The sequence below is a fragment of the Spermophilus citellus genome (assembly GCF_964194105.1).
Source record: "Spermophilus citellus genome assembly, chromosome: 16".
Classification (NCBI taxonomy): Eukaryota; Metazoa; Chordata; class Mammalia; order Rodentia; family Sciuridae; genus Spermophilus; species Spermophilus citellus.
Window position 1 is genome coordinate 54,022,540 of NC_138196.1, and position 12,781 is coordinate 54,035,320.

Genomic DNA, 12,781 nt, shown 5'->3' on the forward strand with positions numbered 1-12,781 from the left:
CCCAATTAATAAAATTACAGAACAAAAAAGGAGAAATCCCCCACAAACATTACAGAAATCCTGGGGATTACTGGGGACAATTTTGAAAACTTACATTCCAATAAATTGGAAAACCTAGAAGTAATAGATATATTTATGGACACATATGACCGGCCAAAATTGAGTCAAGAGGATTCAAAAACCTAAAGAGACCAATAACTAGCAATGAGATTGAAGTAGTAATAAAAGTTTTCCAACAAAGAAAAGTCCAGGATCAGATGGATTATCTGAGCAGATCTTTAATAAAGAATAAATGCCAATGCTCCTTAAGTTATTTCATGAAATAGAAAGGGATGGAACACTTCCAACTACATTCTATGAAGCCAGTGTCACACTCTTACCAAAACCGGATAAGGATACATCAAGGAAAGAAAACTACAGACCAATGTCCTTGGTGAACTTAGATGGAAAAATAATTAATAATTAGCAAATTGTGTTATACAACATATTAAGAAGATCGTACATCATGACCAAGTTGGTTTTATTCCAGAGATGCAAGGATGGTTTAACATAAATGTTAAACAAAAAATGTAGTTTATAACATAAATAGAATTAAAGACAAAAATCACATAGTCATCTCAATAGATGCAGATAAAACCTTTTATAAAATTCAGCACCCTTCATGATAAAACACTGAAGAACTAGGAACAGAAGAAACCTACCTCAACATCATAAAAGCTATATATGACAAACTCAAAGCCAACTTCATAGTGAATGGGGAAAAATTGAAAGCATGTCCTCTATAATCTGGAACAAGACAAGGATAGCCATACTTTTTCAGTGAAGTACCAGCAGTTATATCCAGAGCAAATAGGCAAGAGAAGAAAATAAAAGGGGAAAAAATAGGAAAAGAAAGAAGTCAAATTATCACTGTTTGTAGATGATATGATCCTATAATTTGAAAATCCATCCAAAAGCTCCACTAAAAGACCACTAGAGCCAATAAACATATTCTTCAAGGTAGTAGGTTACAAAATCAATAGCTTTCTACACACCAAAAATGAATCTGCTTAGAAATAAGGAAAATAAATAAAATATCTTGGAATAAATCTCACCATGGAGGTGAAAGCCTCCATAATGAAAACTACAGAACACTGAAGAAGACATAAGATATGGAAAGACAACCCATGTTCAGGGATAGGCAGAATTAACATTTTTAAAATGGTCTATCCTATCAAAAGCAACATACAGATTCAATAAAGTCCCCATTAAAATACCAATGGCATTCTTCACAAAACTAGAAAACACAGTCCTAAAATTCATTTAGAAAAATAAAAGATCCAGAAAAGCCAAAGCAATCCTAAACCAAAAAACAATGCTGGAGGCATTACAATACCTAACTTTAAATTACACTATAGAGTTACAGTAACAAACTGCATAAAAACAGACACAAAGACCAGTGGAATAGGATGAAAGACACAGTGACAAACCCTCATAGATACAGTCATTTGATGCTTGAAAAACATGCCAAAAACATACACTGGAGAAAAGTCAGACTTTTAAACAAATGTTGCTGGTTAAATAGGTTATTTATATGTAGAAGAATGAGACTAGATCCTGATCTCTCACTTTGCACAAAATTCAACTCAAAGTGGACCAAAGAGAGACTAGATCTTGATTTCTCACTCTGCATAAAAGTCAACTAAAAGTGGATTAAAGACCTAGGAATTAGATCAGAAACTATGCAGCTCCTATGAGAAGACATATAATACTCCAAATAAAGATCCAGGCAACAACTTTCCCAATAGGACCCTTAAAACTCAGAAAACAATGCCAAGAGTTAATAAATGGTATGGCATCAAATTAAAAGCTTCTGTGCAGTAAAGGAAACAAGAATATGAGGAAAGAACCAAAAGAATGGGAGAAAATCTTTGCTAGCTACTCTTCTGACAGAAGGATTAATATCCAAAATATATAACAAGCTTAACACCAAAACAAAAAAAAACTCAATTAATAAATGGGTGAAATAACTAAACAGATACTTGTCAAAAGAAGAAATATAAATGGCCAACACATATATGAAAAAGTGATCAATATCATTAGCAATTAGGAAAATGCAAATCAAAACTACACTGAGGTTTCATTTCACTCCAGTTAAAATAGCAGCCATAAAGTATACGGCTGGAGAGGATGTAAGGAAGAGGAACACTTTTACATTGTTAGTGGGACTGTAAATTAGTACAATCACTATGGAAATCAGTATGGAGATTCCTCAAAATACAAGGAATGGAACCACCATGTGACCCAGTTTTAACACTCCTTGATATTTATCCTAAAGAACTAAAGTCAGGGGGCTGGGGCTGTAGCTCAGTGGTAGAGCACTTGCCTCACACGTGTGAGGTGCTGGTTTCAATCCTTAGCACCACATAAAAATAAATAAAGATATTGTGTGTCCATCTATAACTAAAAAATATTAAAAAAAGAACTAAAGTCAACGTATCATACCAACACATGCGTGTTTATAGCAGCACCATTCACAACAGCCAAATGATGGACCCAGGGTAGATGTATGTCAATGGATAAATGGGTAAAGAAAATGTGGTGTATACACACACACACACACACACACACACACAATGGAGTTTTATTCAGCCCTATGGAAGAATAATATCATGTTACTTGCTAGAAAATGGATGGATTGAGAACATTATGTTAAGCAAAATAAGCCAAACTAAGAAAGTCAAGGTTTATAAATTTTCTCTCATAAGTAGCAGCTAAAAAGGAAAAAGAAACAAAAGGTGTGTGTGTGTGTGTATGTGTGTGTAAATCTCATGAAAAATCAAAGGAGATCAGTAGAGCAGAGGAAAGGGACAGGGGGAGGGAGAAGAAGAGGAAAAGGGAAAATACCAGGGAATGATATTGGCCAAATTATATTATTATTTTGTGTGCATGTATGACTATGTAACAATGAATCCCACCATTATGTACAACTATAGTGTACCAATAAAAATATGAAAAAAGTAAATAATGTTGAAAATAGAACTGTTTATTAAGTTAATCAGGTATAAATGAGCTGCTCTTTAATTGAATCTGCATATGGTAAGTGAAGAGAAACTACTGGGTAGAATCTTTCTCCCCAGTTCTATATATAAATAACCACTAACGTAAAAATCATTCTGGTCTTTCTTTATATTGTAAAGGTTTAAGGTTCAGTCATTCAAATATTTCTTGGCTTCTCTAGGTATAGTCTGATACATTTATATACTCAACCATTTTGTTCCTCCACATTATAACATTTGTGCAATCTTTCTTTTATTTTAATTCTAATAGCTAGTTTAAAAACATTTTCTGTGAGTAAAGGACTTCCTTCTAGTTTTATTCCCCAGAATTTGAAATAGGCTGTCTTTCTTCCAGCTGATGCTTGATTTACATTCATTAAATGCTTCAACTAATTGATTAACTACTTCCCTTAAATAGACTAGTTTTTGGCCTTTGATTTTATAGATTTTTCTTTCAAAATTAAAAGACCCAGAGATGGGAAAAATGTTAATTTATGTCAGACTTACACTCTTAACATACATTTAGGGGGCAAAACCTACTTTTTGGGTAGAGTCACAAAGTGGGCATTTCTTTACATCAATATTTCTCAGATTTTTTTGGGGGGGGGGGTATCACTTTCAGAATCATAGATTCACTAAACTCTGGGATGAACCTGAGGTCTAGGAAATCTGTTTGGAAGGGTGTGAGTGGGTGGGTTTATGAGAGATGATGGTAGTGATGGATGGAGGGCTGCTAAGGGAGGAGTTACAGTGACTGGCAGCATGTGGACAGTGCCCCCAGCTACTCTATCTCCTTTCTGACTGCCTTTCCCAACTGGGAGATGATCCAGAAGCGAAGTGCAGTGTCCATACTAGGCTGGCATCTTCCCCTTCCAGACATTCAGAAATCACTCCTGTACCTGGAAATCTGAGAAAGGGTTATCTTTGTGTGGAACATCCCCTGAAGGCAGAGGAGTTAGGGTAGCAGGAGTGAGAGGAGGCAGAGGAGTTAGGGTAGCAGGAGTGAGAGCTGCCTGGGCTTTCATTTTGCTCTCCTAGGAATGAGCTGGAGATGCTTTACAGTCCCTATAAAATGCTCAATTGTCAGTGTTTAGTTCTGTCAATATATATATATATATATATATATATATATATCTATATCTATATCTATATATATATATATAGAGAGAGAGAGAGAGAGAGAGGAAGTTCTCTTGTGCTGGTTGTCATGGTGTAGATTTCTTGCTTTCTTCTCAAACTATTTATTAAAGTGGCTAATGTATATAACTTAGTCTTAGGATAAATCACTTGATAATCACTTTGGAAGGGAAGCTGGTGATATAGACAGGAGGCTATCAGAGGATTTATCTAATTTAGACAATTACATAATTAGTTTAAAGAGGGAATGTGACACTTGAAAGCTGCATTTACTCACTTTTGAACCATTATGGAGCAATTTAGCACGTCTAGAACATTAATTTGTGAAACACAACACAATGAAAGAGTTAATGTAGCCTTGCAATTATTGATACATTTCAAGGACACAGCTGATATATGGAGAAAATCTGCTTATCTGTTTTTCTTTTTCTTCTGGGATTTTTCAAGTAATCTGAATAATATACAATTTGCCCACTTCCTTTTCTCCTCAGAAACCTGGACAAAACTTACTATTTTTAAAAATTACAATGCAGAAGGGACTTGGAATAAATCAATACTAATAAAAATATGGCCTTAATAGTACTTGGGTTAATGTTTGAAACGTATGGCAGCTACTTTATTCGATTGCCTGAACATTTTTCACTGATGTCTCTGGGAATACACACACTGGTTAAAAATTTAAAGCAAAATTATTAAACAATTAAACAAAATATCAAAAAATAGAAATCAACCTTAGAATTTCCCCAGGATTTTATGTGATCTGTTGAAAAAAATCTCTTACGGATCATTGCTAATTTCCTAAATGTTTTCTTTCATAAAGAAAGAAAAAGAACAAGGAAAAAAAGGAGGTGACTGAGTGCCATTTTTAGCTACATATTTATAAAATGGGGGCTTAGTTTTTAATGCAGTTTTTTGACAGAAAGAACAATGACTCATGGTTTCAGTGTTTGAGTTTTTAGGGTTGGATGTCAGGTGCTTTTCAAAGGAGAGGTTATGGTCTCAGTTTTGCCCTGTGGAAGCTCCCTGCATAGCTCTTTTAACATGAGTAGCTCCATAGGGAAGGAAACGCAGCATGGCAGAGGTGTTGGGCTATTTAAGCATGATTCAGTGTCAACAAGAATGGACACATCTCTTCTAATTTAGAATAATGTCTAGTGAGTTTTCCTACCTTACCTGTGTTTTCTGTACACTGTTTTGAATGTGAACGTGTCCTAGGAGTAGGGTAGCACAGCTACTATTTACTCTGCCTCTCTTTCTTCCTTTGAGGTCCTTTTCCCATCTCCTGGGGTATCAGAATGGATGCTGGTGGGAGTCGGGTTTGCCATGGGCACAGAGTTAAGTTCATTATAAAGAAATGGTTCAGAAGCTCATTCTGAAATTGCAAAGCTTGAACGAGGGACAATAAAGCACCCAAATGAGAAGCTAGAGACCCATATATACCTACATAAATGGGTAAAAGTTGAAACTCATTTATTTGCTCTGTGAATCTGAATATAGCTCACAGAAGATCACAGAGTCAGCTCCACAAATACCAGGCTCCAAATATTCAAAGTCCCAAGACAGAAAAATTGCCACTAACCTGCTGGTGTGCCTGTACATATCAGCCAGAATTCATAGCTTTTTTCTCATGTTGTCGTCTTTAACCAGACAGAAGAGCCTCCAGATATGCCCAGATGGTTTGTATTTTATGTGGGTAAGCAAGCAGAGTACTGTGAAATGCCATTTACTGGTAAATAATTTATTCTATTGCTCAATTCAATACACTGGATTTGCTTTTGTGTGCATTCAAGTGTAAGAACTGTGGTTTCATTTTGGGTATGAACTTTTTAAATAATAAATTTGTAGCAGGTGAGATCTTTTTGGTTTCTTTGGAATTATTTTTAGATAAGGAATCATAATGGTGGCAATTGGTTTTAAGTGGTATGAAAAGCAGAATGGAACAGAGCCCAACACTAACACCCTTAACTAGGCTATCACAGTGTTGCCACACAAAGGGACCACCTTAGCTAATTGGACCTCCTTTCTACTGTTCAGTAAGTCAATGGAAGAGAAGGTCAGAGACAATCAGTAATAAAAATTTTCAGCTCATGAGATGTATTAGTTTCAGTGATTTCAGAATGTAGTTACAAATCATCTGACACCTACTGTATTCTTCCTCTTACACCATGTCTAAAAATATCAGTAATTTCTCTAATGAATAATGATAGGACACAATAATTCTAAGTAACATTGAAAGAAATTATTGCCAAATTTAGTTTTTGAAATGAAGGTTCTCCTGCTGAAGAAGTCATCTCTGTAGCCCGAAGAATCACCTGCCTATTTTATTGGTGATTGATAAGAACCTTACACTGGGAATCAGGTTTTCTTTTCCCAGGTACAACAGTAAAATACTTTAACTGAATTTGCATGGGAAATGTTTTCTCTTTTACTCATTAAGACCAATATTTCTAAATAAAGTGCCATCAATATGAATTATTTCTGGGTGCAGGGTTAAATATTTGAATACAAGATCAACTGAGGAAGTTCTTAGTTTATAAAGAAAAAGGTGACTAACCTGTAATATTGGGTAAGTCTATTAAAAGATCAACCACGGAAGTGGGAAGTGTTAATATTTTTGGCATTAACTATTAGTGTAGAGGTCTGAACTATCTCAGAGAGCAAAAGAATGTTTATATAATATTCTTTCAGTGGTGCCTTGGCAAGAGCTGAAGCTTTATCAGATATTTCTCTGTAAATAAGTACTCACCTATCTACTTATTTGGCTTATCCCTCCAATTTTTTATTAAAAGCTATTGGGAGGGTCCTATGTGCACTGTAACATTCCAGGAGTTGTGGGAGTCACAAAAATGATGAAATAGTTTGCATTTTATAAAATACTTTTTGATTTCCTTTTGTACTCTATGAACAGCATGCAAATGGTACACTAAGGTTTTACTAATTAATTAACTAATTAATAATAATTAATTAAAAACAGAAACATGTAAAGTAAGTAGTTTGAGCTATTCTTTCTAAAAATTTATTTGGCAGGAATTATGGCAATTCTATTTTTATCAGCAGGCAAATTCCTTAATTCGAGGTCTTCTTCCATCTGTTTCTATCCTCTGAAAGCTTTAATCTCAAAGCTTTTTAGGTACTAGGCTAGCTAGAAAGCTCACACAGAAGTGGGAATTTCTATGGAAAAGTTTAATTTCTCTGAGCAAGGTACTTATACAGAAAGATGATTACAAAGCACCTATCAGCTCAAGGGACTGCTGTGGGGAAAGTCATAGAAAACAGGTGTTTTTCAATTAGGAACCATGATTTTTTTTCACAACCTCTTTTTATCCAATATTACATATTTGCTCACTTTCTTTTTCTTTATAAAATGGAAACTTCCTCAGTTGATCTTGTTATTCAAATAATTAAACCTCCTCCCCCAAGAAAATATTTCATATTGATGACACTTTATTCAGAAATATGGCCTCCAGGAGTAAAACTGAAAACATTTTCCAAGCAAATGCAGCTAAAATATTTTATTGTTGAATCTGGGGAAAAGAAAATCTGATTCCCAAATTGAGGTTCCTATCAGTTGCCAATAAAACAATTGCTATAATTCCTACCAAAGATGGTTTAAAAGAGAATGAGCTCAATCTCCTTATGTTTTGGTGAAACTCTAGCTGTTATCAAACCTCTCAAATACTTCATGGACTTACCAAGTGCCTATATAAGTCTAAATTAGACACACCATACTACAAAAATATGAAGGGAAACATTACAGAGACAGGCTATATTCTGGGAGCCTGCCAGCTCACCAGTAACTACAACAAAGCAAGCCTGACAGGGATTTAGAGGTCCCACTACCCAATCAGGATGTTCACATCAGTGATGGGTCCAAGTCAGGATACAGTAACTGGAAACTCTGTGGCCATGGCTCTGATGAGGAGAAGCAGGTTCAGTCTGCCCACCTACAGCCTCAAAATGTACAGACAAAACCTGTTGCTGTGTGAGAATATAGAGCAGGCTTCTGGAAGTCCTGCCCACAAGGACACATCCCTTTCTTTTGTGCACTTACCTTTGCATGTGTTTCAATGTTTCTGACCCTTAGAATAAGTGGGCCCTTGCTCTTTCATGGAACAAGCATTGTAATAATGTATGAAATAACAACAACAACAACAAAAAAGGACCATTTATCATTCTGACATGATAATTCTAAATTCCTTAGCTTAACTGCTGTAGTTTCATGCACTTTTACAAAATGAATATACAGTTCTTAGAAATCTTTAAATTATATCTTTATAATTATTTTTTCCTGTAATTTATCTAGCTATTCCATTTAATAGATATACTTGAAATATGATGTGTAATGAGTTTGTGAAAACATGATTAGGAGGTATTTTGATTAATTAAAAACTTCATCTTTGAAACATTGCTTTCCCATTATATTCACAAGATTGGCTTGCCAATCAACCCCTACTGTAAGCCATCTACTGATTACTGACTATGACTGAAATTCTCAGAAGATTTTTTTAAATAGAGAAATATGTCTTCTTTGTGTACTATCATGTAAAAAGCAGTAAAAATCCAAATTTGCTTAAACTTTCCCAGGTCAACTCCACCAAGGAAGTGTACCTCTTTCTCTAACTTTCCTAGCTTGATTACATTTGTAGGTCCTAAGTAAATCATCCTGTCTGCTGTGAGAAATTCACGTGTCAGCAGTAATACATATAATGAACTTCTGTGCAGTGTCAATTCCTGGAACAAATAAGGACACATTCAAAAATGGCCCACAGAGTCCTAGACTGTACCAAAAACTTACATATCTCTATTTTTTCTTCCTGCTTTCAACTTAAGTGAAACCCTACCCATGCCACCATCATTTCCTGAGGATCTTATAATCAGAGCAGCTCTCCTGGCCAGTCTCATGTGATGGTAGCACTTTTTCTATGCTCATTTTCGCCTCTTTGGCAACGTAGCCTGCTATCACTTTGAAAGCAGTGCAAAGGAAGTGCTTTCCATTAACTTCCAATTTATTCCTTTCCTATTGCGATCCTAAAATGAGCAAAAGGAATGTTAAGAACAGAATTTTAATGCAATTCAATTGAAAAGGTTTGTTCCTCTGACAAAATCATGCTGCTGGGTAACATTCATTTTATTAAAAGGGAATCTGTCAAAAAAGAAAAGCAATTCAAGCTACAGGAGAACTGGGCTTTATGTATAAGAACCATTCCAGAGAAGTTGTACAGAAAATATTTGTATATTGAATCACTTTTCCTACTTTTATTATAATTTTAGAGGTGTGCTCTTAGAGAAAATATTTTTACTTCAGCATATCATTGTAAAAATCCCACTAAGGACCTCAATATTCATTCCAAGGATTATTTTGCATTTGTCAATATGCCATCTCTGTACATCTAATTTCCCCTCGTGGTTTGTGCAATGTTAGTCAAGTGAACATGCAATCGAAAATTATTTTACACACGCACTCACTGCAAAGTACACACGCCATAAAATATACAATGACTAATTTTGATTTCACTCTTACTGACCTCACAAAATGTGACTATTTGGATGACATATTGCTTAGGCCACTGTTCTACATACTTAGTAGAATCCCCTGGCTAAATAGGTCTCCAACCTTTTCATACATTTTCAGATGGCGACAAGCATTCCTGATTTGAATTTAGTTGTAAGGCTCGTTTAAGTGCAGTTTAGCTTCTATAATAACTGATTATGAAAAGTTAGGTCCTTCCTTTTGATGAGCATAACACTATAGTACTGATATAATCAGTGAAGTTCATTTTAAATTATTTTAAAGTTTTCCTTCAATGAAAATTCCCAACTCAGCTTTATCAAGTGGGCAAATTCAAACCCAAAGGATTTATGCCTAAAACCAAAGCTGTGGTTTGTTTCTGAAAGGTTTGCTGCTAATATACTGAAGCAAACTGTTAATCCCTAAGGAGAGGTAAATTTACCATCAAGCTACATGAAACTTGATCTTTGGGCCTCCTCAATTGTGTGGATCCCTTTCAAGGCTCTGCATCTAATTTTGTATCTCATCTAATTTTGTCCTCTTTTTCTGAAAGAGGGATCCAAAAAATTATAGAAGCTCAAAGCCCTCAAGAACATGGGTCCCTCTGGCCCTTAACATTATATTGTTATTATTATAGATTACATCATTATATCATAGTATTTTATAATCAGAATAGGATTTTCAATACTTACTCAAAAAACGTTGTCCATCCGGTTTCATCACTTTTAGTGGCTAAAAGTCCACTATTGCCATGGTAAGTAAACAAAACCAATTCTAGTCCTTGTGCAGTCATGCTCTTCAAACACCCATTTGTTCCTATTGTCAACCATATCACTTGGTTATCTGGAGACACCACCCGAACAGGCATCCGATTTGGATCCCGTCGAATTCTGAGGGTATTGCCATTGCTGTCTGTCACAGCAGTAATGTCATTGTCATTGCTGTAGCTAAAGTTGTACAGGTAATCACCAGTGACTAAACTTACAGTATACTGGTGGGTACCATTGATGTCAAAGATGTAGAGTTCTTGATCAGTTGGAGAGGCAACTTCATAAAAGTTCATGGAGTTAAGTAAAGGCTTGTTCTTCGACACAGCCCGGATCCGAATATTTCCTAGGTCTGCAATATACAGTGTACCATCTGGAGAAGCGGCTAGGGAGGATGGAGCGTTAAGTTTGGCATCTTTGGCATAGCCATCTCCACTCTGATAACAGTCACAGTTGGCATCATTTTTGCAGTCACACTCTGAAGGTATTCCAGCCACTAAGGAGATTTCCCCATCTGTTGTGACCTGCCTTATTCGGTTAATTTTCTTTTCATCTGTTTCTGTAATGTACAGGACCCCACTATAGGACACAGCAATGGCAGTGGCTGATTCCAGTGTCGTCTGAACTGCATGCTTCCCCACAGGATACTCCACTCCAGGAACCTGACAGTGCATGGGCCGTCCAGCAGCAATGCGAACTTGACGATTTTCAGTGATCTGTAAAACTACATTATTATCCAGGACATAAATGGAGTTATCCATGGGGTTAATGGCTAGGTCAGTGGGCCATTCCAGACGAACCTTAATAAAGAAAGAAATGGTCTGGTTAGTCAGTTACTGCACCACAGTTAATTTGCCAGAAGAGTAAATTAGACCATTCAGGGAAATTAACCTTAATTTGATAAACTGTTGTAAAATTGTTTTTTCAATAGCCATAGTAAAATAAACCTAAAATTTTTGAGTGGAAACAAATGCAAGAAATAGCATTTTATTTAAAAATGCAACACACTGAAAGATTTGCTAGTTGGAGCCAAATGGCAAATAAACTTCTGTGTAGTGAGTCAACAGATATTGCTGAGATATGAACACATATGTTCCTTATAGCAATACTAACTGCCAAATGTCAGGGCTTTCTAGGTTATGAATACATTAGTATTCCATTGTGTTTTCAATCAGGCCAAGAATGAAGTTCCTAAGTCTAAATATAAGTCCCTTGGGACTAATCATAATGGGTTTTCTCTATTACTCAAGAATCCCATGCAATCAAAAGATTAGAGATTTAAGCTGTTTTGTTCTTTTTGGAATATCTGCATGCTGCTACTTTACTGGTATTTTATTACAAATGCTTAGCATTTCTTTGTGATAATTGTTCTGTATTTCACTGAATTCATCAAATGAAGAATTATAGAAAAAATAACTTTTTATTAGCTCCTTAGATACATTTAAATGGAACAGTTTTATCATAACTATTGCCACACATGATATATGCAGTTTAATTTGGCATCATCACAGCTTACTGACACAGAAAATCAACTCACATAGAAGAAAATTCAGCATGACATTTTAGTTACCTGGCTGATGTGCATGCTAGTGTCACAAGTTAAAGGTCTGGCTGAGGTCAGATCGTTAGAGCCCAGGAGAGTTGATATGATTCCATTTTGATCAACTTTCCTAATCATGGTTCCATCAACAAAGTAGATTAATCCATTCTTATCAACTGCCATTCCTTTATACAAGAGAAGTAAGAGTTACTCATTTTTGAAAAGGAATTAATTTTGATTAAACTCTTAGGTCCATCACTAAACTCAACATTTAATCCCAGTGTTAATAGGGGTGATAGGTAGCAAGTAAGACGGTCAATTGCAAAAGCATTAAAAATAGATATACATAAAGGTGAAATTCATTATGGTATATTCATATATGTATATAGAATTGTTTGGTGATTAAAAAAAAATCTATCAATAAAGGAAGAACAGTAGAATAGAGGATATGGAACAGGGAGAGGGAGGAGGGAAGGGAAAAGGAATATACTGGGGACTGAATTGAAGCAAATTATAATCCATGTTTGTAAAATTATGCCAAAATGAACCCAAATATTATGTATACGTATAATGTACTAATAAACACACATACACAGAAACACACAAATAAATAAAAGAGCAGAGAATGTAGCTCAGTGGTAGAGTGCTTGCCTAGCATGAGTGAGGCCCTGGGTTCAATTCCCAGTACAAACAAACAAACCCCAAAATCCAACAAAACAATAAAAACAACAACAAAAGAAGGCAATGCACACACACACACACAGAAATCCAACATAGGCATTTACAATAG

General features: G+C 35.4%; 1 protein-coding gene across 16 annotated transcripts in view; it reads right to left on the bottom strand.

The window, feature by feature from the left end:
- Positions 1-12,781, bottom strand: part of TENM3 (teneurin transmembrane protein 3) — a 606,711-nt gene that overhangs the window by 34,045 nt on the left and 559,885 nt on the right. For all 16 annotated transcript variants that reach the window (XM_081269536.1, XM_081269543.1, XM_081269542.1 and 13 more), the window contains 2 exons: positions 12,022-12,176; positions 10,377-11,251 (listed from right to left, as the gene is read on the bottom strand). In XM_081269536.1, the coding sequence (XP_081125662.1) occupies positions 10,377-11,251; positions 12,022-12,176 (1,030 nt within the window). The remainder of the gene's footprint in view (positions 1-10,376; positions 11,252-12,021; positions 12,177-12,781) is intronic.